At 45.1% G+C, this 20164-nt stretch overlaps 1 protein-coding gene across 2 annotated transcripts; it reads left to right on the top strand.

Annotated features, from left to right (window-relative positions):
- Positions 1 to 1342: 1342 nt before the first annotated feature.
- On the top strand, positions 1343 to 18279 carry LOC131556142 (zona pellucida sperm-binding protein 2-like). Of its 2 annotated transcripts, XM_058802559.1 has the most exons (23): positions 1343 to 1450; positions 1551 to 1609; positions 1746 to 1838; positions 3465 to 3592; positions 4950 to 5096; positions 6096 to 6167; positions 7523 to 7690; positions 7783 to 7879; positions 8727 to 8944; positions 10275 to 10428; positions 11278 to 11486; positions 12678 to 12795; positions 13650 to 13855; positions 14492 to 14609; positions 14686 to 14852; positions 14977 to 15077; positions 15169 to 15290; positions 15409 to 15459; positions 15554 to 15737; positions 15819 to 15942; positions 17004 to 17100; positions 17284 to 17385; positions 17905 to 18279. In XM_058802559.1, the coding sequence occupies exons 1-22, from the start codon at positions 1422 to 1424 to the stop codon at positions 17364 to 17366; spliced, it is 2745 nt and encodes a 914-aa protein (XP_058658542.1). In that variant the 5' UTR covers positions 1343 to 1421; the 3' UTR covers positions 17367 to 17385; positions 17905 to 18279. The 2 variants fall into 2 exon arrangements, with proteins under 2 accessions (XP_058658542.1, XP_058658541.1); XM_058802558.1 differs by having other exon boundaries at positions 15554 to 15942.
- The last annotated feature ends 1885 nt before the right edge of the window (positions 18280 to 20164 follow it).

Here is a 20164-nt window from a genome sequence, read left to right as displayed (position 1 = left end):
TTACACCACACTCATCACTGTGGTATCTGAGTACGGCCATTTCCAGCAGAATTCCAGCTCCAGCTGGATCCAATGAGGAGTCACTCGGACGCAGAGTAACGGGGCCAGGATCACGCAGCCAGTCCTGCCTGGGCTCATGAGAAGTTGTGGCAGAAGCCGGACTTCAGCTCCCACTGAATGAGAAAGGGTCTTGTGTCCGAAGGACATTAATTAGGAGATTACTAAAGCCCTGGGGCTCCACTCCAGAGCACTCACACAAGATGTGTGCCACTGTTCCCTGCTGCTGTGCAAAGTGAGCCTGTCTGGCAGGGCAGTGGTGGGGCACTGCTGTTACTGCACAGGTCCTCTGGGAGAGGCAGAAATCACACTGATTGCACTGTGTCCTGGGACACAGGGCCCACTGGCTTTTGTTTATCCCACAGTGGTGTGAAGTGCACAGCAAAAACAATCTGCGCTACAGCACAGCTCTGCTCATGCCTGTGAAACAAAGTAAGGTAAGAACATTTGGTCAATGGCCCAAAATGGGGGCAAAAAGGAAATTGAGCTCTGGGTTGAAATGGCTAAAATGTCAACCTAAATCTCTTGTACTCCTCACCCTGCCCTGTCTCATCCATGCCACACAAGCTGTATTTTTAGCTGTCCAAGCTTCTCGGCCTTTCTTTCCTGGGTCACTTGCAGTCTCAGAGAAACAACTCCCATTATGAGCAAAGACTTTCCCAGGCAAGATGCTTGGCCATTTACAGACCTGCACATAGTCTGACTGATACAGAGATATTGCAGCACTTCTGAAAACAAGATGTTTTCACCAAAACACTCTCTGATAATCAAACAAATCAAAGGGCAACCTAACTGGATCCACAAAAGCAAAATGTGCAGCTGCCAAAGTACTGCTGTTATCTCTGGCATGGCTGGGTCACTGAGACATTTCACAGAAACAAAAATATATTTCCTGTGTAGACCACATTAAAACACCTCTGGAGAAATGTTTCATGTGTTCTAAAGACCTGAAGCTAGAGCTACCCAACTGGCTTGTAAGGAATGAGAATACTTCCCAGGGGTTGATGGAAAGCACCAGGTCTGCTGTACTCATTACAATTAGGCTCAGCAGCAGCCTCTGACCTTGCAGATTTCTGGCAGGAGGGTGCTGTGCCCTCCCAGAGAGAGGGAGCTGCCTCCCCTGCTGGGAGTGAGCTCTGATAACGTTGGAGGGCACTGCAGGATTCCACCCAGGTGTCCTTCCACAACAGAAGCCACTGGCCTCTCCTGGTCCACACACAAGGTTTGGAGAAGACAGCACAGTCTGTGAAAGGTAACCTGTACCCCTGCTCCTGGGTCTGACCAAGTTCCACCTGCACACCTGGGTCTGCTTTACTTCACAGGGAGGAGGACTTTGCTGCCCATGCACAGGTCCCTGGGGACAGATGGAGGCTGTGGGTCACTTGCTGCACAGGTAACAAGACTTTGGTTTCCACCTCCTTAATTTTCCATTTTGATCTTTTATTTTTTTCTCTCTGTTCTCCCTATTATTAGCTCATGTGCTTATACTGCAGGATCTGGCTGTTTTTCTTCCTGTTCTGGCTGGGACAAGGGAGGCGGATGGCTCCCCCAGGTTGGTGAAACATGATAAAAGCAGAGTGGGGAGAGAGGCAAGGATGAGAACTCAGTTATTTTGCTTGTAACACAATGTGCCTCCTCTCTGCCCTCCAGTCCCACTGACTCATCAGCTCTACATGTGCTCCCACTAGGTTTTGTGGAGAGCAGTTGCCGCTCCAGAATTTTTTGGATGAAACTGAATAAACTCTTGCTCCAGGGAAAGTTCTTCCAGCTGGAAATCTATGGTGAGTTACAAGTGGCAGCCCCGAATAGCATGAAGGCTGGGGAATCACCTAAGACATCCCAGAGTCTGTGATCTGGATGCTGCTGCCATCTATTGATAATTGGTAACTGACCCAAGGAACGTGCAGCAGATCCTTGTCACCCTGAGCCAGCCTCTCCCACCTCAATTTGGGCACTAACCCTGCAGAGGAGTAAAGTTGGTAACTACAGCCACAGCCCCTCTGCCCCGTGCTGCTACAGTGCTGGGAAAGGAGAGAGGATGGTCTGAGGAGGAAGGACTGACATTTGGCTTTCATTCTTCCCTCTGCTGAGCCCTTACACATGTCCAGCAAGGAAAACAAAGGCAACATTGCACATTGGATATGCCCTGAACAGCACAATGACAACAGCAGTGGAGGCTTGGTAGTACCCAGAAAACACACTCTCAATGAGGGCTGAGTGAGTGCTGCAGCAATTAAAGCACTTAGGAGGGTATCTTTATTTCCTTTTTATTTAGCACCACAGGGGCATTTAAATACCATGATTCAGATTGGACAAAGGGGTTCCATCTTCTGCAGAAAACAAAAACCTTCGGAACCAAAATGAAAACCAGAAAATGTTCACATCAGATTGTGAAAAGTATGTGATTTCACCCCAAATCTAATTAATTTCTCTTGAGATCAGCGCACTCTTTTCTGGGTTATGTTTTTTTTTCATTTGATTTGAAGGCAGAACTGAAAAAATTGAGTATGGAAAGGGTGTGGGCAGAAGGGATAGCATTTATGAGAGTAACTGATACTGCTGGAAAAAACAGACCAGCCTTCAGGCACAAAATGCTGTTTGTTTCTTCCAGCTCTATCAGCTGGTCTCATAAAAGCTATTCTTTCTTCTTCCAAAATTATTCCCACTTATCTCCCGAGCCTATCCTGCCTGCAGGCATCCATCTACTGAAACAACAGTTCTAGAACTGTCCAACATATAGGCATGACAGACAATTCTAGAAATTGCAGTGGCAGCTAGTTAAACCCTATCTGTTTGTACAGATTTTTGTATCTAACCCAAGACTAAAATGGCTCCTTAATCAGATTGGTTAACAAAATATGCTGTTACTAATTCTACCATCATCAAGAGCTGAGCACGGCCAGTCCCTGTCATGTCTCTTGTTGGCTCCCCCATAGGCCTCACAGCACACAGAGAGAAGCAGCAAACCTGATCAATATGTAAAAGTGCCCGCCCAAAACAGACCTGTGACCACATCCTTTGAGCAGAGTGGGCAGCAGATTATCCCACCTTGATGATTTTTAGAAACAGATGGGTTTAATAGCCCATAACTCTTTTCTAGAGACCAAAATCAGGGAGGGAGAAATGAAGGTGATGCTTCAGAGAAACTCACCTAATAGCACTTCAAAGTGGCAATGGCACAAGCTTCTGGATGCAAGGAAACAGGCATTGAAGTGCACATTATGTGTGTGAGCTTGAGTCATGCCAAGCTGTCTCATGCCAGCCCAGTGTCACCAGCTCCTTAGCAGCCATGTCACTGGAGAGCTCCCAACCCACACGAAGAGCTGTGTGAGAGGGCCTCAGCACCACTCTGCCCCAAGACTTGCCTTGAGCTTTACATCCTCCATGTCTCTCCCTTTTTCCTGCAGATCCCTACTCTGGCCCAGTTCTGCTGGATGAGCAGCTGGCCTCTCGCTGTGGCTATGTGCTGTCAGAGGACGTGTGGGGCAATCCCGTGTTCCGCGCCTCGGTGCTCGGCTGTCACGTGGCCAATGAGGTAAGGCCCAGACACGGGCTGGGAAGCAGCTCAGGCAGTACATCTTCTCCAAAAACACAAATTTGAGATAGTATATGGCATTCTAATGGCATGTTTTGAGAATACTGAACTCAAGGAACTAGTGTTGGGAGTGTAGCGTGGAAATGAATAGGCAACGGCTCTCTGCTGGGAGGTTTGTTCAGTGTGACTGACATGGGATTTCCTCTCTCCGTGGAATGACACTTATCCTAATGCTGCTGAGTAGCTGCCAGTTCTCAAGCATATCCTTGTAGCTGCTGATTTGCCAGAGAGTTTCTTGAAAGCCTCTCTGGAAAGAAGTAGGCATCTGCTTGAAAAAGCAATGTTTGCAGTGTGATTCTGGCAGATCATTTCCTGGCCTAATTTGTGTGGTAATGTGCCTGTTAACACATGCCTAGGAACGTAGATCACACATGTCTATTAGACCCAGATTTGCCTCACGTAACTTTAGCCATCTAAAAGATAATGTCTAGTCTAAACTAGTTGTTTGCTCTTCCACAATAGTCAATGGAGAGAAGCAGGCATCTCCAGAAGGTGATTCACCCCTTCCAAAAATATGTGTAAAAGTGTAGCCTGGATTTCTAATTTCTAAATGTTAGTTGAAATGAAATGTACCCAAAACCAGAACAAATCAGAGTAGAAACTTCATTGCTTGTCCATGTTTAGTCTGGTTAGTCCTGGAAGCCCCACAGAAAAAATATGGTAAAACTTTATAGGCAGAGTTAGCTAACAAGAATGGGGGTGTACAGTGTTCTGTGCAATGACCTGGATTTCCAGGCTGGAAATTTCTCTGTAAAGGTTTTGCCTTCTTCTGTAAAAAATACACATCTATGTCAGATAGAAGGACAATCCATGGCTTTGTGTGTGGCTTCTGGGGAGCTGAAGAACCAAAAGGATTTTTTTTACTGGACTTAGTCTGGTGTTAAACATTAATTTGTAGATTAGGTTTGAACTACTTAGATCAAAACAAAAGTTCCAGTACTTTCTCTATGTGGAGACACACAGAGTCACAAAGAGGAGAAACATGAATCTCACAGTAAGGTAGGTCAGGTCTGCCCTTGACCAGCTGCTCCTTTACAGTGTGGCAAGAACAGAGCTGAGATGGGGCCTGAGCCAAAGGCTGTGAGTGCTGAGGCAATGTCCCTGGCTCAGTAAGACCCTGCATACAAACCATTGCAGACAGGGTGGTATGTTGGTTGTAGGAGCTGTTACTGCAGTTCTCAAGCTGTTCTCATCACTATAAAATCTCTCAGAAACAGAACACTGGGCTGCATGGTCCCATGCAGCCACTGCTGGAACCTTCCACACCAGCTGCTGAATTGCCAGTTTTTCTTCCCAGGCAGATGAGCTGTTTTCACTGACTGTGAACATCAAAGTCTCCTCATTTTCAAGCATGAGGGCAGCTGTCACCTACACCTACCCTATGTACTGCTCCTATGCATCCTGGGCTTCAAGAGAAATTGTGTGTGAAGAAAACTACATGGAGGTAAAAACCTTCCCTCTGAAGGAGAGGCTGTTCCTGGCAGGAACATCAACCTCCACAAATTCCTGTCAGAAGTTGATTGTACCCCATGTACCAGGCAAAATAGCAACCTGCTGATATTTAGCATAGTGTGTAGCTGCAGATCTGATTAGTAACACATTTACATGCCATAAATATTTTGTATGCAGTGAAACTCAGTAAACTGTACAGATGAAGTCTGTAAACTGTACAGATGCAAGCCTCTGCAAGAAAATTAACAGAGAGGCTTAAGGCCAAGCTCTTAAGCTCATGAGAGTCCCTTTTGGTCATAAAGTGCTGCAGCAGTGAGAATGTCATCCTCATATCTGAAATAATAAAACCTAGAGTTTGCAGAGCTGCATCTCTGCTGAATCACACAACTCACAGGACATGATTGTGAGATAGGAGCTGCCTCCTGTCCTGTGATGCAATTGGACTGCTCAGCCTGCTGCCATCACCTACACACCAGTGTAGAAATGAGGCAGCAAACAATCCAAATTTCATTGCTTTCTGTGCACGCCTGCAACAGGCAGGAGAAAGAAAACATATTTCTCCTGTCAGAACTCAAGGCTGTGCAGTCATGTCTGGGTTGCAACACAATTAAACCATGGTACAGGTGTCTTCTGACTGTCCTGTTTCCTTGCCTCACTCTGCAGCACGTGTGGGAAGGATTTACACCACAGCACCTACCTTAGGTACTGGGGATCCTGCATTTTCAGGTGTTCAGCCTGCATGGGAAGAGAGAACCAGTCCTCTAAATGCCAATAACCTGCTTTCCTACACCTCCAGTGGAGAGACCCAGGCCAACTTACTTTCATTTCAAGGCCACAAAATTAGTGCCATCAAGAACCGCCATGCAAACACTTTAATTGCCTCTAATGAATGCAAACTGCTAAATCCTGAGAGATACTATTCCCCATGCCTGTAATAATACTGAAGATCTGTTTGCTCCCATTACTCCCAAAGAATCTCCTGTGTCCCCAGGTGTCAGTGAAGACTGATGTCCCAGCAGTTTCAAATGACTACACTGTAGCATGGATGTCAGCACTGCCAGAGGTATGAAGGGGAGTTTTTCCTAACAGTTCTAGCCTGCCTCTTCTCTCTGCTCCTATGAGTCATTCTTGGGGCATAGCTCCATCTCCGACAAAAAAAGGGAGATGACAAATTTGCCGTCAAGTACTGAAAACCTCTCAAGTATTTTTAGACCTCTAGACTGCAAAAAAGACATTTAGGTGGGAGAACAGTCATACACTTGTTCCATTAGTGGAAACTGAGCTCAAGACAAACAAAGGTAGGTGGTTCTTCACACAATGGGTAATGAAACTGTCAAACTCACCACCAAAAGATGTTGTGGCTGCTAAAACCTTACTTGATCCCAAGGAAAGTCTGGAAAAGTTGACTGAAGAGAAATCCAATAAGACACACAAAATACAAAGAAGGTACAGATAGCTCAGGAGTCTCTGAGATGAAAAATATTTGAGGCTGGAAAGAATGAGTGGGAAATGATGACAGGAGCATCTATCTTATGAGGAAAAGCTGAGGGAGTTGGGCCTGTTTAGACTGGGAAAGAGTAGGAGAGAATCTTAGCACACAAGTATCTGAAGGAAGGGCATCAAGAGGATGGAGACAGGTTCTCCTCAGTGGTGCCCAGCAGCAGGACAAGAGATCAGACAGAAACTGATCCACTGGAAGTTCCACCTGAATGCGAGGAAGAATTCAGATTGCCCAGAGAAGGTGTGGAGTCTCATCTGGAGAAATTCAAAAGCTGCCTGGACACAATCCTGAGTACCATGCTCATGGGGAACCTGCTTAAGCCAGGAGGTTGGACTAGATGGCCTCCAGTGGCTCCTTCCAACCTTAACCATTCTGTGATTCTGTCAAATATAAATGCTTGTCCCATGTTTCTCATGTCTTACTTGCTCCTGATGCCCATTTTCCTTTTGACTGTGCTCCCATGTGCCCATCACAGTGGGCAGTGCAGGGGACTCTGTTCTAGGCCAGTACAGCCATTGCTCTCTCCTTATCTTTGACACAGTATGGCTACACACTATAAATGGTAGTCTGACATTTGGCCTCTGGACTGCTCCAGCAATCAACAGACATGGGGACAATCAGTTTCTTAACAGCACAGATATTTTGTCCACAGTGGATTTTTTCAAGGCCACCTGTCTACATTTCTTCCAGGGATGCCAGAAGAGTATCTCTAAAGATGCCTTAAAGAGCTATAGAATTCCTCATCTTTACATATTCATATATATACACATATATATCTCAAGGGTATTTCTTGCCTGAGATGAGCTCCTAGTATCATTCCAGTTACTTTCACTTCTAACAGGGAAACTGCCACCACAGTATCACTACTCAGCTTTTTAAGAGACACAGAACTGATATAGATCATCTCTCTCTTGCAGACTCAAAATGTTGCATACCAGCAATGGCAACTGATGTTTGTTTCTCCATCAGGGAGAAAGAGAATAACAGTAAGTGATGCAGTAAAACTGGGCTACAGCTTCAATAACAGCCTGTCCCGGGTGTACCTGCGAGCGCCCTACCACAGCAACGAGTCTGATGTCAGCGTGGTGAGTTGTTGGTCCCAGCCAGACACAAAGCTCTGCTGTTCCCACTGCCTCTCCAGAACATCAGCTCTCTTTTTCTGCCTGGGCTCAAACAGGTCAGTGGTGTAACTATGAACATGATCACTTCCACTTCCATGTACAGGCAGCGGTGGCTGCTTTTGCTGATTGACACAACTGTCTCCTGTCCTGTTGGTAAGGATCTCTTACTTGTTCACTAAAAATAACCACTGAAAGAGGTAGCAGAAAACACAGTCTTCCCATTCTCACTAAGAGAAGAGGTTTACAAGCTTCTCTCAGAACAACATGAGCTAAGAGTCTGTGGCTTTGGTCCTGGACAAACACAGTCCCTGCTGTGACACTACATTACTTGTGTTCCCAGTGCAGTGTCATGTCTCTGGTTTCTCAAATCCCCACATTAGATGCAGGGAACTGGAAACAAGAAAAACTGCTATAGAAGAGCCAGGGAGCCTCCCCTGGACTAATCCCACAGCCTTGGCTCCTCTTTTTCATACCATTCCATGCAAGGCATGCAGCTCTGCATCCTTGAAACTCACGTAATCCTTTCCTCTGGAGAGGCAGGACTGGCCTGGCTTTTCGCAGAAACGTGGTGGCTGCACCTGGCTCTCACAGCCATTTATAATCTCACAGAGATCATTAATGTGAACAAGTGGTGAGGAAGCATGAGGTTTTAAGTTGATGAGACCTTGAAGCCAATATTTCAAGAAGGTGCAAACAGGTTGCTCTGTGCCCTCTTTCTTCTGCCAGTAAGCCCTGGAACAACAGAGCAGGTAGCTGGGACCATAGCTGCCAGTTCTTCTGAATAAATTAATGATTCACCTGAAACTGGTGATTCAGGTCTGCTTCGAGTGCCAGGGTCTCTGTGACAAAATAGCCATCCTTTGGCTAATGTCCTACAAGGTGTTGCATCAGTGACAGCTGTACAGATATCCTGGTGAAATGGAATCAGGGAAAGGCAGAGACAGGACTGAGTGGTAACTCCAATTGCCCCCTCTCTGGAACTGTCTATCTAACTCCACAGATGGCATCAGCTTCACCAATACCACACTAACATGGACTGTGCCAAGAGTTATCCCCACACTAGTGGTCCAGGAATCCACCTTCCTGTCTAAAAGCATTGTAATGGGAGTGGATGATCAAGTCATAGTGAATCCAGAGGAGATGAACTACTTACTGGAGTACAACGAGACACACATCAGAATAACCATCCCTACTGGAGCAGAAGGGGGCAAGCTAGAGGTTAGTACAAACCTGTCACACACAAATACATTTGAGGGCCTGTACTACAGATGTGTCAAATCACGATAAATCCAAATACTGATTGACTGCTGCTTAAAATTTGCAGATACAATAAATTTGAAGAGCTAGATTCTTCTCTGTGTTTTGAAAGCACTTACTCAGAAACTGGGAATTTATAATGACAAAACATGGTCAAAACAAGAGTCTGCCTTTTGTTAATAATCTATAAGGCATACTAATACATTAAGAGTGAAGGGATCTCTGGACATTGGAATTTAATTGTCTAATGTTGCTCAATAATGAAACTAGTCCTGGTAAACTTCTGGTCTGGTTCAATGAGTAATTTCCCTGTCAATTTCCAAGACAGAATGATTTAGCAAGGGACATGTTCTCTGCATGTTGTTGGGGTGCAGTCACCTGCTTTGAACACAATTTATTCCTCACCAATACATAATTTACAGATACAGAGGCAATGTCAAAAGGAATGCTCCATAGAATAGACTAGTTTGGGCTGGAGAGCACTTTACAATTTACTCCAGACTCCACTGCCATGGGCAGACACATCCTTCAGTACATCAGGTTGCTCAAAACTCCACCCAACTTGAACACCTAGAAAGGAATTGGCAATATTCCTACAAGATGGAATTGGTGTGATTTTTACTTATCCTCTTCAGGAGTTCTATTGTCATTACATTGCAAGGGTTCCATATTGCCAGAGTTCCATACCTCCTTGATGGTTCTTGTAGGCAGCTCCTCCAAGCACTGACTCCAGTTCCCCTCAGCCACCCAACCCACTCTTTTATAACACTCTGCTGACTGGCTGCAGCTGCGGCCTGTTAACATCAGGCCTGCTCCTAATCCTTAGTAATTGGCTCAGCTGCAACTCTTTAGGGGGTAAGATTACATTCTATACTTTTATATAGAATGTAATCTTTTGTAAATGTAATCTAATGTAAACTATTATATACTTTTATACCTTTATTTACTTATGTTCTATCCCCCTACAAGTTCCCTATTTGTGCAACAGACAGAACAAGGGACATGACTGGCAATCCAGGAATGGTAAAAAAAATCCCAACAAAACAAACATGGTGATGTGCTAAACTCAATGAGGACACCCCTGATACTTCCTTATTAAGGACCTCAGCAGTATCTGAGCCACACATGGACCAGACTAATGGGCCAAGCTACCAAACAAACAAGCAAAATCCATCCCAAGCTGTACTAGAATACCATTTTCTCTTCGTAGTGTGAGAATTTTAACCATATTCAGTCATCTCTTCATTAAGCCACTGAGCATTAAGACTTAATCCCACATTTTACCTCCTAGAGCTCCATATCTGGTGGTGTATATGGAGTCACTTACTGCATTGACCTGTTTCTGGAGCACACATGGATGGATGCAGATTGGCAAACCACGAAGTATACAGTCATCAAATCCATCACCACCCCTTTCATGCCACAAATGCCAACTGTTATCAACAGTAAGTCATTCCTCTCATTGACCCTTACCAATCTTCTGCTGTGCTACACGTTGCTCCACCCAACCTGTGCCACACATCTACATTCACCAGAATGTTCTCAACTCCCACTTACAATTTTCTAGGCAAAGTCAAGATTCAAGTACTATAGTAAAGCAAACAAACAAACAAACAAAAAATGAGCAAAAACCCTTTAGGCTTAACTTATAAGTTGCTGATAAAAATGTAAACATTCCTTTCATGTTAATGCCTGGATTTTTCCAGTGAGCACTGGAATAAAGATTTCGTGATGTGCAGATGTGCAGTTATCACACTGGGAAGAACTGTCTGAGGACAGCATTCATTGACTGTATTTTCTCCCCCAGATTGCTGCATTTGATACCTTGGGAGCATACTGAAATCATTGTGCCACCCAGTGCTGCAGTCATGGTTTTTAAATTTAATGTTCCAATGCATTAAGGCACTAATGATACTTGGAATTGTCTGTATAAGTGATATAAAAAGAAAAAGAAGCCTCTTACCATACATTATGATAATTTTTTTCAAATTTTATGTGACTGAAGTAGATTCTAGATTTCTTTAAAGGTATTGCACATCATAGTGCACCTCTAGAAAGTCACTGAACCCACTTTCTATAAAGTTCTATGTATTTGTTGTTAATCCCCTGCAGCTTGAAGCAATTCTCATGTACTCAGAGTATTTCAGATCTGACTGGAACACAAACACTCATTAATCAGGGCCATTAAAGAGATGGCTGCTGGCTAAGTTTCCTGGAATTTGAATGGGAGGCCACCCCAACCGTCCTCCTTATTTGATCCACATCAGCAGTAATTTGATGCTCTCTCCCTGCAGACACTGCGCCAGAGGAAAGGCAATTTAATGTTGCACTTGGACACTTTCTTCCCGATGTCTCTCTGGTGGCAATCACAGTAGGAAATGTGCCATTTTCCCTGAGGGAAGCACAGCACCACGGCTTCAAGATTTATGAAACTCCCTTTTCTAATGGAACAAAAGCATTTATCCTGGAAGTCTCTTTTGATGATCCATATGTTCTGAGAGAGGTAGGATACAGCAGGTCACTTCAGCAGCAGAGTGGAGGAGGTGGGGCAGTCCCTTTGCAGAGCATGATCTAGCTTTTATAAGCCAACAGTTCCTTGATCATAAAGGTGTCAGTGAGTCTGAGATCATCTGAGTTAAGATCAGAGGCTTTTATGTCCCCACCTTGCTCTCCACAGATCTCCAGGAGATCAGTATCAAGTGTAATTAGATGGGATGAAATGTTACTTCCTGTAGTGCCTGTCAGGATGGCTAATGTCTGAGTGCACATCCAGCAGGAAGAGGTCTGTCAAGTCTGTATTAGATGCTGCCCTTTGAAACAGGAGTGTCTTGGAATCAATTATTGCAATGCTGGCAAACACCAGTTTCAAAAATCCAGTAACTCCTGGGCCCACTGTGTGGCTGCTGGCACAGGCCATGCCCCATGTGAGCATGCTACGGGCAGGCTCAGAGACTCTAAATGTAATTTTGCTAAGCTTCAGACCATTTGTAATCTAAATATTTGTAAAAGGTATATACTCACAGAGGGATTTCAACCTCTCATTTCAGTGGGAGGATGTGTAACTGCAAGTCCTCTACCACTCTTTCAACCAAACCACGCAAGGCTGTGATGCTGTTACAAGGAACAACATTGTGAACGCAGAGGATTTGTGCAAATAGTTTTCAGGCTGCAGTCAAACCACAGTCAAATTGCATGAAGGATCAAAGCAAGAAAAAAAAATTCCAGAAGTATTTCTTTCAGGTTGAACACTAGGTTTTGCTTTGGGAACACTTTCAGTGAAGGAAAAGAGGATGTTAAGAGAGAACTCTCACAGCATCTCCTCTAACCTTCCATGCAACCCATTATTTACTCTCCTGGTTTCAGCCCACACTCTGAGTAAAGAAGAATAAGGATTTGGACCTGGATCTCCCTCTGAGTTCTTTCACCATTGGACTACCACAGAGGAACCACCACTGTGTTCATTTTCAATGTCTTCATTTTCTGAAAAAGGCAGAACATTTATATTTGGCTGAAAGAGCAGTTGAATCCAGGCCAGATTTCTGAATAGCTTTAGGCCAGCTGAAGCGATGCTTTTGGAGCCTGAGCTATTTGCAGGGGAGAGGAGGGTGTTGGAATAATTATTTAGTGCTGTTCAGAATATACATGCCTGCCTATTCCAAAAGCTGCTGCAGCCTTACTCTTCTCTCTCTTTCAGTATGTGAATAGAAATGAAACAAAATACACCCTCCTAGTCAACTACACCCTTAGTGTGGGTCTGGAGATGATGCTCTACTATCACTCAGCAGAGGTGGAGTGTGTGATTGCTGATATTGGTAAGCTTTCCCCTGACATTAACTGGTTTGCATCAACAGCATGGCTGTCACTGAATTCAGTGAGAGCATCAGAGAGAGGGTGAGAGCTTTGGAGAAAACCCCACCCCTCCACAGCTCATTGTTGTTAACAGCCAAGTTGCTGCTCCGCTGATGGCAGCTCTTCTGCATGCTGGCAAGACGGTCTGCCCCCGAGACACTGAGAGCAATAAAACAAGTGTGTAGAAGAAGTTGGCTTGCAAACTCTGAACAAGATGCCTCAGAACGTGAACATACATCTACTGGCAAAACTTTCAGACATTGCTACAAGTTTCAGTTTGTCCTCAAACACAATTCTGCCTCTGCATCCAGGGCAGAACTTAAATGACTCAAAAACATTGCTCTAATCTCCAAAGACAGTATTTCTATAAGGAGAAATCATCCACTAAGAGCTGTATTTACCAGGTTGCTGAAACAGTCAGGAGGTCTGTTTGGTATTTTCTCAAATTTATTAGCTTTTTGCATGCCACAAAGATGACAGTCTCCTCACTGTCCTATTTTGTCTCTGAAATAGCTCTTGGTTCAGCTCAAAGAAGGCAGATCAAAAAATGTATTTACATACATAGCTCAGCTTGCCTTACTGAAACAGGGAACAGTGCTGGAAGGAAGCTGGCAGGCCACTGCTGAAGCAGGACTCCCATCCCACCAGATGTCATCTGGTACACCCCTGCAACACAGCCAAGCCCTGCAGACAGTGCCAGCATGCACATAACAGGCTGCTGGGGTTTCCTACCTGTGACAGAAATCCCTGCCTGGGCCAAACCTCACCATCAAACCTTCCTTCATTGCTAACTCTTCATCCCACCTTCTTCCCACAGTAGTTCCAGAAGCAGTTGGTTCCTGTGATGAAGATAACCTGTATCTGACCCTGCCCACTTTTGGCTTGCACCAGTACTGGGACCTGTACCTTGGTAACAAGCTCCTGAACCGGCACCTTGCCCTCACCAATGGGTACCTTGCAGCCACCAACTCCACACACCTGATCCTGCAAATACCTCTGTTTGCTGGGGGACTCATCTATGAGGTACAAGAGCTGTTCAGCAATGCCTTTTCTAAAGCGCATAGGACTGTTTGCTCCCAGAGTCCTGCAGTCACAGCCTGTAGTGCTGAGGTATTGCACATATTGGAAAACCTCCAGAGGGAAGGACTCTGAGACAGAGCAAGTAGGATAAGAGGCATTAGACATGGACCGTTATGGTAATGCCATGTATTGTGCAATCTGCAGTCCCCATTTGTCTCTAAAAGATATGCACCAAGTCTTCAAAAACAAACTCCTCAGTGTTTTTAGTAAGATGAGGCAAAATGTCACATCTGCACTGAGCCAGAAATAATATTTCAATATAGCTTTTATGAAAGAAGCTCTTTTAAAGGAAATTTTGCTGAAATTTTAAGACATGGCAGGGGGAAATTGATACTGTGATAATTTGAACTATTCCACAATAATCAGCCCAAATTTATCTCTGTGACAGTGACTGATAAATTCATACAAGAAAACTTGTACTTGTAGTTCTGCCCTCATGTTGCTTCAGGCTTGAGCCTTCACACTGACTTATCTCTTGTCACTTGTTAATATTCAAGTGGCACAGGCTATGGAGCAAAGCTTGGTACACGTGGATGATGTAAAAGAGATAACAGATCTCTTCCATCTCCTCCTTTGCAGGAAGTGTCCTTTCAGAAAATCAAAGCAAGGTTTGATGTTGCCCTAAGGAAAGTGAGAACTATGGAGACCTTACAGATGTTCTCCATTAGCTGCAGTTTTAATTCTTCAGCATTTATAAGTAAGTTATGCACTGATCAATCAACAAAAACGTGTGATTCTTTCTTGATCTCAAACTAACTTTCTGCCTTTCTCAGTATGCCACCCAGATGGTACCATAATGGTATCTGCCCAAATGAAGACAGTTCCTGCCATTGACATGAGTAAAACCAAGCTAAGGGACAGCTCCTGCAAGCCTAAGGAGTATAATGAAGCCCATGCCTTCTTCAAGTTCCATGTCACTACCTGTGGCACTTCTGTAAGGGTAAGTCCATGTCCAGAGCAGATACACCTGCTGGAATTCTCTGCCTCTCCTGCATTTTCTCCCTTGGTCCCCTGCCCCAGCTCCTGAGAAGAGTCAATTTACAATGAGCTTCCCATATGCACAGTTTGAAGGTGACCACATTATTTATGAGAATGAAATCTCTTATGAGAAAGAGACTCTTCCAAGACAGAGCATACCAACAATCACAAGAGATCCAGACTACAGGTAGGAGCTGCTGCTGGCTGACACTGCTCACTTCTGTACAGCTGCTGGGAAACAGATGTGAACACAACAATTGCTGTTTCTTCTATTCTAGACTAACAGTCTTGTGCTACTACCAAGCCAAAGAGACCCTAGTGCTTGGTGCCTTCTCCAGGGACCCAGCCACATCCCCTCCCTTTGGCTCTGGGACGATGTTTCCACGTTCAAATACTGCAGGTGTGCAATTCTCTTCCTCCATTTTTAAACCTCTCTAACTCTTTCAATCCTAAGTTCCCTTGTTAAGACATGCCTTACTTTTGCCTAAAGAACCTCACTAGAATTTCCTTCTCTGCAGCTTACAGGAGGGTAAGACAAGCTCTGAATGTAGTTTCAAGAGTGTCCAAAGGTAAATCTCCTGCTATGGAAATCAGATAATTTCCAAGTATGTTTTAGTTTAAATAATATTAAACAACAACAAAACCACCTGACATTTTCTCAAGATGAATCCTTCATGGAGTTCTATGGGCCCAGCACGGCAATACTCAAACAACCCATGGAGTCTGTGTTCCTTGAGGTGGAGCTGCAGGACAAGAGCCCCAGTGTTGAGTTATACCTGGAAAACTGCTGGGTAGCCTCATCTCCAGACTTCAACAGCAACCCAAGATGGAACATCACTGTGGATGGGCAAGTAGTATTAACTGTCCAATTAACTCATCAGCAAAGCCCTAATTTCTATTTATATCTGTTGTTCTTTCTCTCAAATAGGTGTGAGATTAATGGCAGGGAGTTTGCTGCAGAGTTCTGCCCGGTGCCTGTTAGCCCCCGGGTGAGACACCCTCCTCACTTTAAAAGGCTGGCAGTAAGGACCCTGGCACAGCAACTGGAACAGGTAGGATTGAGTGAAAGGCTCACCTCCAACTCGTGGACCCTATCCTAGAAGTCTGGATGATGCTCTTTGTCATGTGGTTTAGTTGGAGGTAGCAAGGAGCAGGAAGTTGGACTTGATCCATATGGATCCCTTCTAACCTGAGATATTCTGTGACTCTATGCCTCGAGAAATAGATTTAGGCACTTCACAGACTTAATTAGGCACCTCACATTCAACTCAAATACCCTGTGTGCAGGTTTAATTCTGTTCTCTTCTTAAATCTCCTCTGCCACCTAGCTAATTTGAGATTGGACAGGCTGGACTAAACAAAAGAATGTTGTATGTAAAAATGATTTTTATACGGTGATTCTGGCTTTGAATAAGTTCAGATTCATATCACTTCAGCTCAAAATGTCTAGAGAGAAAAATCAACTTATGTGTCCCAATATCCACACAAAGTACAGCTCTGTTGTCTCCTGTCCTAGCCAGTCATCCATCTCCTCGGGGGTCAGAGAAGCAGAGGCATGTGGGTTTGGTCTTAAAGTTTGAGATCCTGTTCCCCTCTACAGACTAAGGAGAGCAGAGAAAAACCCAGGACAGTCACCTGAGGGTGCTTTGCTCCAGCTGAGTGAACTGCCTGTCCTGATGTGTACTGATACCAGCCATGGTGTGCTCACCCTGCCTGGGCAGCTCAAGCAACTGCACTGTTATTTACTCAGCCTTTCATAGGCACCTCAACTCTTGAACTTGCTAGAAATGAACATGATGCAATTCTAGCTTGTGCTGCTTCCTAAGTGTGCAGCTGCAGCAGGCACCGGATTGAGTTTCTGTCTAGTTTTGATATTCTGCAGCACGTGAGGTTTTAACTTCTCCTGTCTCAGCCTCCGAATTACCAAACTGCCTGAGGGCTTCCTTGACACCAACTTTAAATTCAAGGCAGGTTCAGCTAGAAGGTGACACAAGGAGGTGTCCAGAGAAGAATAAGTCTAATCAGATGTAGTTTCTGCAAAAGACAAGGACAAAATAATGCTCTGCAAAGTGGGATTTGACAGGGATCAAATGGCACTTTTTCTCCTTCTCAGGTGTATGTGCACTGCTTGGTGGCAGCGTGCTCTCCTACCAACGCACAACCTGGCAGCACCTGCAGAGGACAGTGCATCTCAAGCAGGGAGAGAAAGGGTAGGTTGAAAAGGAGGAAAGAAACCATTACGATGCACCCCTGACCTGATGTTTCTCAGAGATTTAGGAGCTCTGACTTTGGCATCTGAAATGCCTCGAGCATGGACTGTGAACGTTGATGTCAGCTTTAAGCATGTAGGTATTCTTTAAAAACTACACAAACACACTGTGTATCCTTCTCAGGCTTTCCAGGTCACCCTTCTGACAGTCTCCAGGGCTATGTACTTGCTGGACCAGTATGGATTGTTGCTCCAGATCGAAGATGACACAGAGAAACTGGATTTGGTAAGAACACCAGGCCCTGTGTACTCACCCCGACAGGTCACCATGCTTTGTGACACCAGCAATGCAGAGCCTGTCCTTGAGAACCTCAAAAATAAAAGTTCTGAGACAAGAACAGGGAATGGACGTGGTTTGCAGTCCCATGGTCTCAGCTTGAGCCCATGAGAGAGGGAAGAAGGAGAGCTCCCTGCCAAGCCAAACACAGCTGGTGTGGCTCTGGAGCAGATGCCAGCAGCAGAGCAGGGCATGCTGGACTTGGGCCATAGCAGGCAGTTTTGGAGCCAGGTATTATTTCAGCAGGTTTTCAACAGGACTGCCCCCAGTCTGAGAGAAAACAGATCCAAATTTTAGAAACAAACACTAAGGCACTAAGGCACGCTGCAATATTCCAAATGCTTTTGAATGGTTCAAATCCTCCAAAGAGCAGGGTTTCTCCTATAGCTTCATCCACCCTTGGACAACCAGAGCTGCTGAAGTTCCAGCATCACTCCTCACTTCAGCCTCTGTGTGTGTCTCCAACAGCACCTGAAGGCTCTGCTGTGTTGGCTGCTTTCCAAATGGTGCCACTGGACACAGGAGCTACTGCTTCCAGGAACCACCAGAACTATTTGCATGAAGTTTAAAGACCAGATGGTGGGACAGCACAGGAAAGTTCTTGAGTCTGCTGACAGCATCAGTAAATCTTGCAACCTGTTGCCTCTCTGACGTGACTACAGAAGAAAACTTAGCAGAAAACGACCCAAGGCTGCAAAATAACACTTTGTGTTTCTTCCAGATGCTCAAATATGGACTTGCAGATCACTAAAATTATTCCAGCCCTAATTATGGCTGCTTCTTGTCATACTTCATAAAGTAGCTGCCAATTCTCCCATCTGAATGTAAAGTGCAAATCTGAAAAGTCAAATAAAAATGCACCAGAGCAATGTAAGCACAGAACATCTGCTTGCTAATGTGCAACAGCAATCATCTGCTGTACCAACAAAGAGCCAAGCAGTCACTGCCAGTGCCCCTCCAGCATGCAACACCAGGGCACACACTTCTTTCCACTAATGCAGAGCTTTGTATCATGACATGAACCTGACCTTCCTGGAAACCTGTTAGTTCCTCATTTTCTCTCATCTGCCCCTGTATGGAAAAAGCTAACTAAATGTGAGCAGATGGATACTGTAGTATGAGCAAAAATGACACCTCTTATTTTTTGTTTCTGTGCACACAGAAAGCTTTTTTTTAATTATTATTTTTTAGAGATCAAACCTGCCGCATGACCAGCTGTAATCACCCTCAGGATGTGCCTACAGTGTACCTGCAGATGTGGCAGCAGCACATGTAGATGTTCAGCAGCAGTGAGAGGGGGCAGATGGCACACTCGTGCTGATGGCACACTATGTGTGCTCTCCAGAGGGTTTCCCAGCTCCTGCAGCCCCTGCATTCCCAGCCTGGCTGGTCAGTGCACACACCTGGCCCACTTCCCAAAAGATGCAGTCCTGCCTGAGATGATTGCTGAATAAATGCCCTCTTAAGGCTGTACCTGCTGAAGGAGTAAGATCAGTGAAAAGGAACGGGAGGGTGCTGTGGCCCCAGCACCCCCAGCAGCTGCCTGGGTGCTGCTGCCTTCATCTGCTGCATGAGCAGTGCACTCTGCCGTCCACAGCCCACACTGCAGAGCCCAGCTAGTTACTGCATCTGCCAGGAGAGCACACTCCCTGTTTCTAACAACAGCAGCAAATTTATAATTTTAGGGTACCTTTCTGTTAATCTAAAAAGCAGCCCTCTAGAAATTTGTAGACTGCGATGAAGGGAACATAATAATGACCAAATGCTCCTCTCAGCACTCTCAGGCCACACAGGGGAGCATCAGGTCTGGTCTGGTGTAACTAAGGTTCACTTTGTCTTGCAGCTTTGCAGAGTATATTTACATAAACTTGTCTGCAGTAAGTGGGCTATCCCAGATCCTCCCCTTTTGCCCGGAAAACCAGGAAGAGGTACAGGAGCATTCCATACCCTTCCCCCACCACCTGACAGATGAGGAGACTTTTCCACATACACTGGGAGGGAGATGGAAAAGAAGAGACAGATGTGCATACCCATTTCAACAGGGATTTCAGGTTTCCCCCTTCCCAAAGACAAGCCAGAGCAATTCCAATTCTTGGTCTCTTTCTCCCACCTTGGTAGCTGTTCATGGTGTAGATGATGATTTTCACACCAAAGCTCATGGTGGTTTTGGGTTAGGCATTCCTTGTTTGCCTTTGAGGGTGTCTTTCCCAAGGTATGATTCAGCCATGCTATTGCACGGGTGTACTGCTCTGCAACTCCATTCTCCTGGGATTATTCCTACCTCTCAGGTGTTGCAGAGGGAACTTCAGCACCTAACTCCTGTCCTAGATTGCATTTTCAGGCCTGTTGGCTTAAATGGTTCCTTGGATTAGCTTTCAGGAAGCACTCTGGACACACCACTGTAGTTGAACAAGCCTTCATTATTCAGCCAAAGTGGAGAAAAGGAATTGGGAGAGAAGTTATTTTTAATGCACAGACAGATGCTTTAAAAATAACTGAGTCCCCATGCTGGGGAGTCCCAAGCCTGGAAAGCACTGATCAGCCTTTTCCATAGCAACAGAGTTAGGCTGAAACCTACTGTTGTGAACTGGGACACAGCTGGACCAGCTATTCCTTGCTGGGAGACAAGGATATCATCCTTCAGGCCCATTTCACATGCTTCTTGTACAGCACAAACACAAGTGATAAAAGAACTGATCACCAGGAGCTGTAGGAAGCAATGCTCTGG

Source organism: Ammospiza caudacuta, chromosome 3 (assembly GCF_027887145.1).
Source record: "Ammospiza caudacuta isolate bAmmCau1 chromosome 3, bAmmCau1.pri, whole genome shotgun sequence".
NCBI classification, from domain to species: domain Eukaryota; kingdom Metazoa; phylum Chordata; class Aves; order Passeriformes; family Passerellidae; genus Ammospiza; species Ammospiza caudacuta.
Note: the sequence above shows the minus strand (reverse complement) of the source record. Positions and strands in the feature narration are given on the sequence as shown.

Coding starts and splice junctions, on each gene's coding strand:
- LOC131556142 (XM_058802558.1), top strand. CDS start 1,422: ATGGAGGCTGTGGGTCACTTGCTGCACAG. Junction 1,451..1,550: donor GTGGGTCACTTGCTGCACAG/GTAACAAGACTT, acceptor CTTATACTGCAG/GATCTGGCTGTTTTTCTTCC. Junction 1,839..3,464: donor CTTCCAGCTGGAAATCTATG/GTGAGTTACAAG, acceptor TTTTTCCTGCAG/ATCCCTACTCTGGCCCAGTT.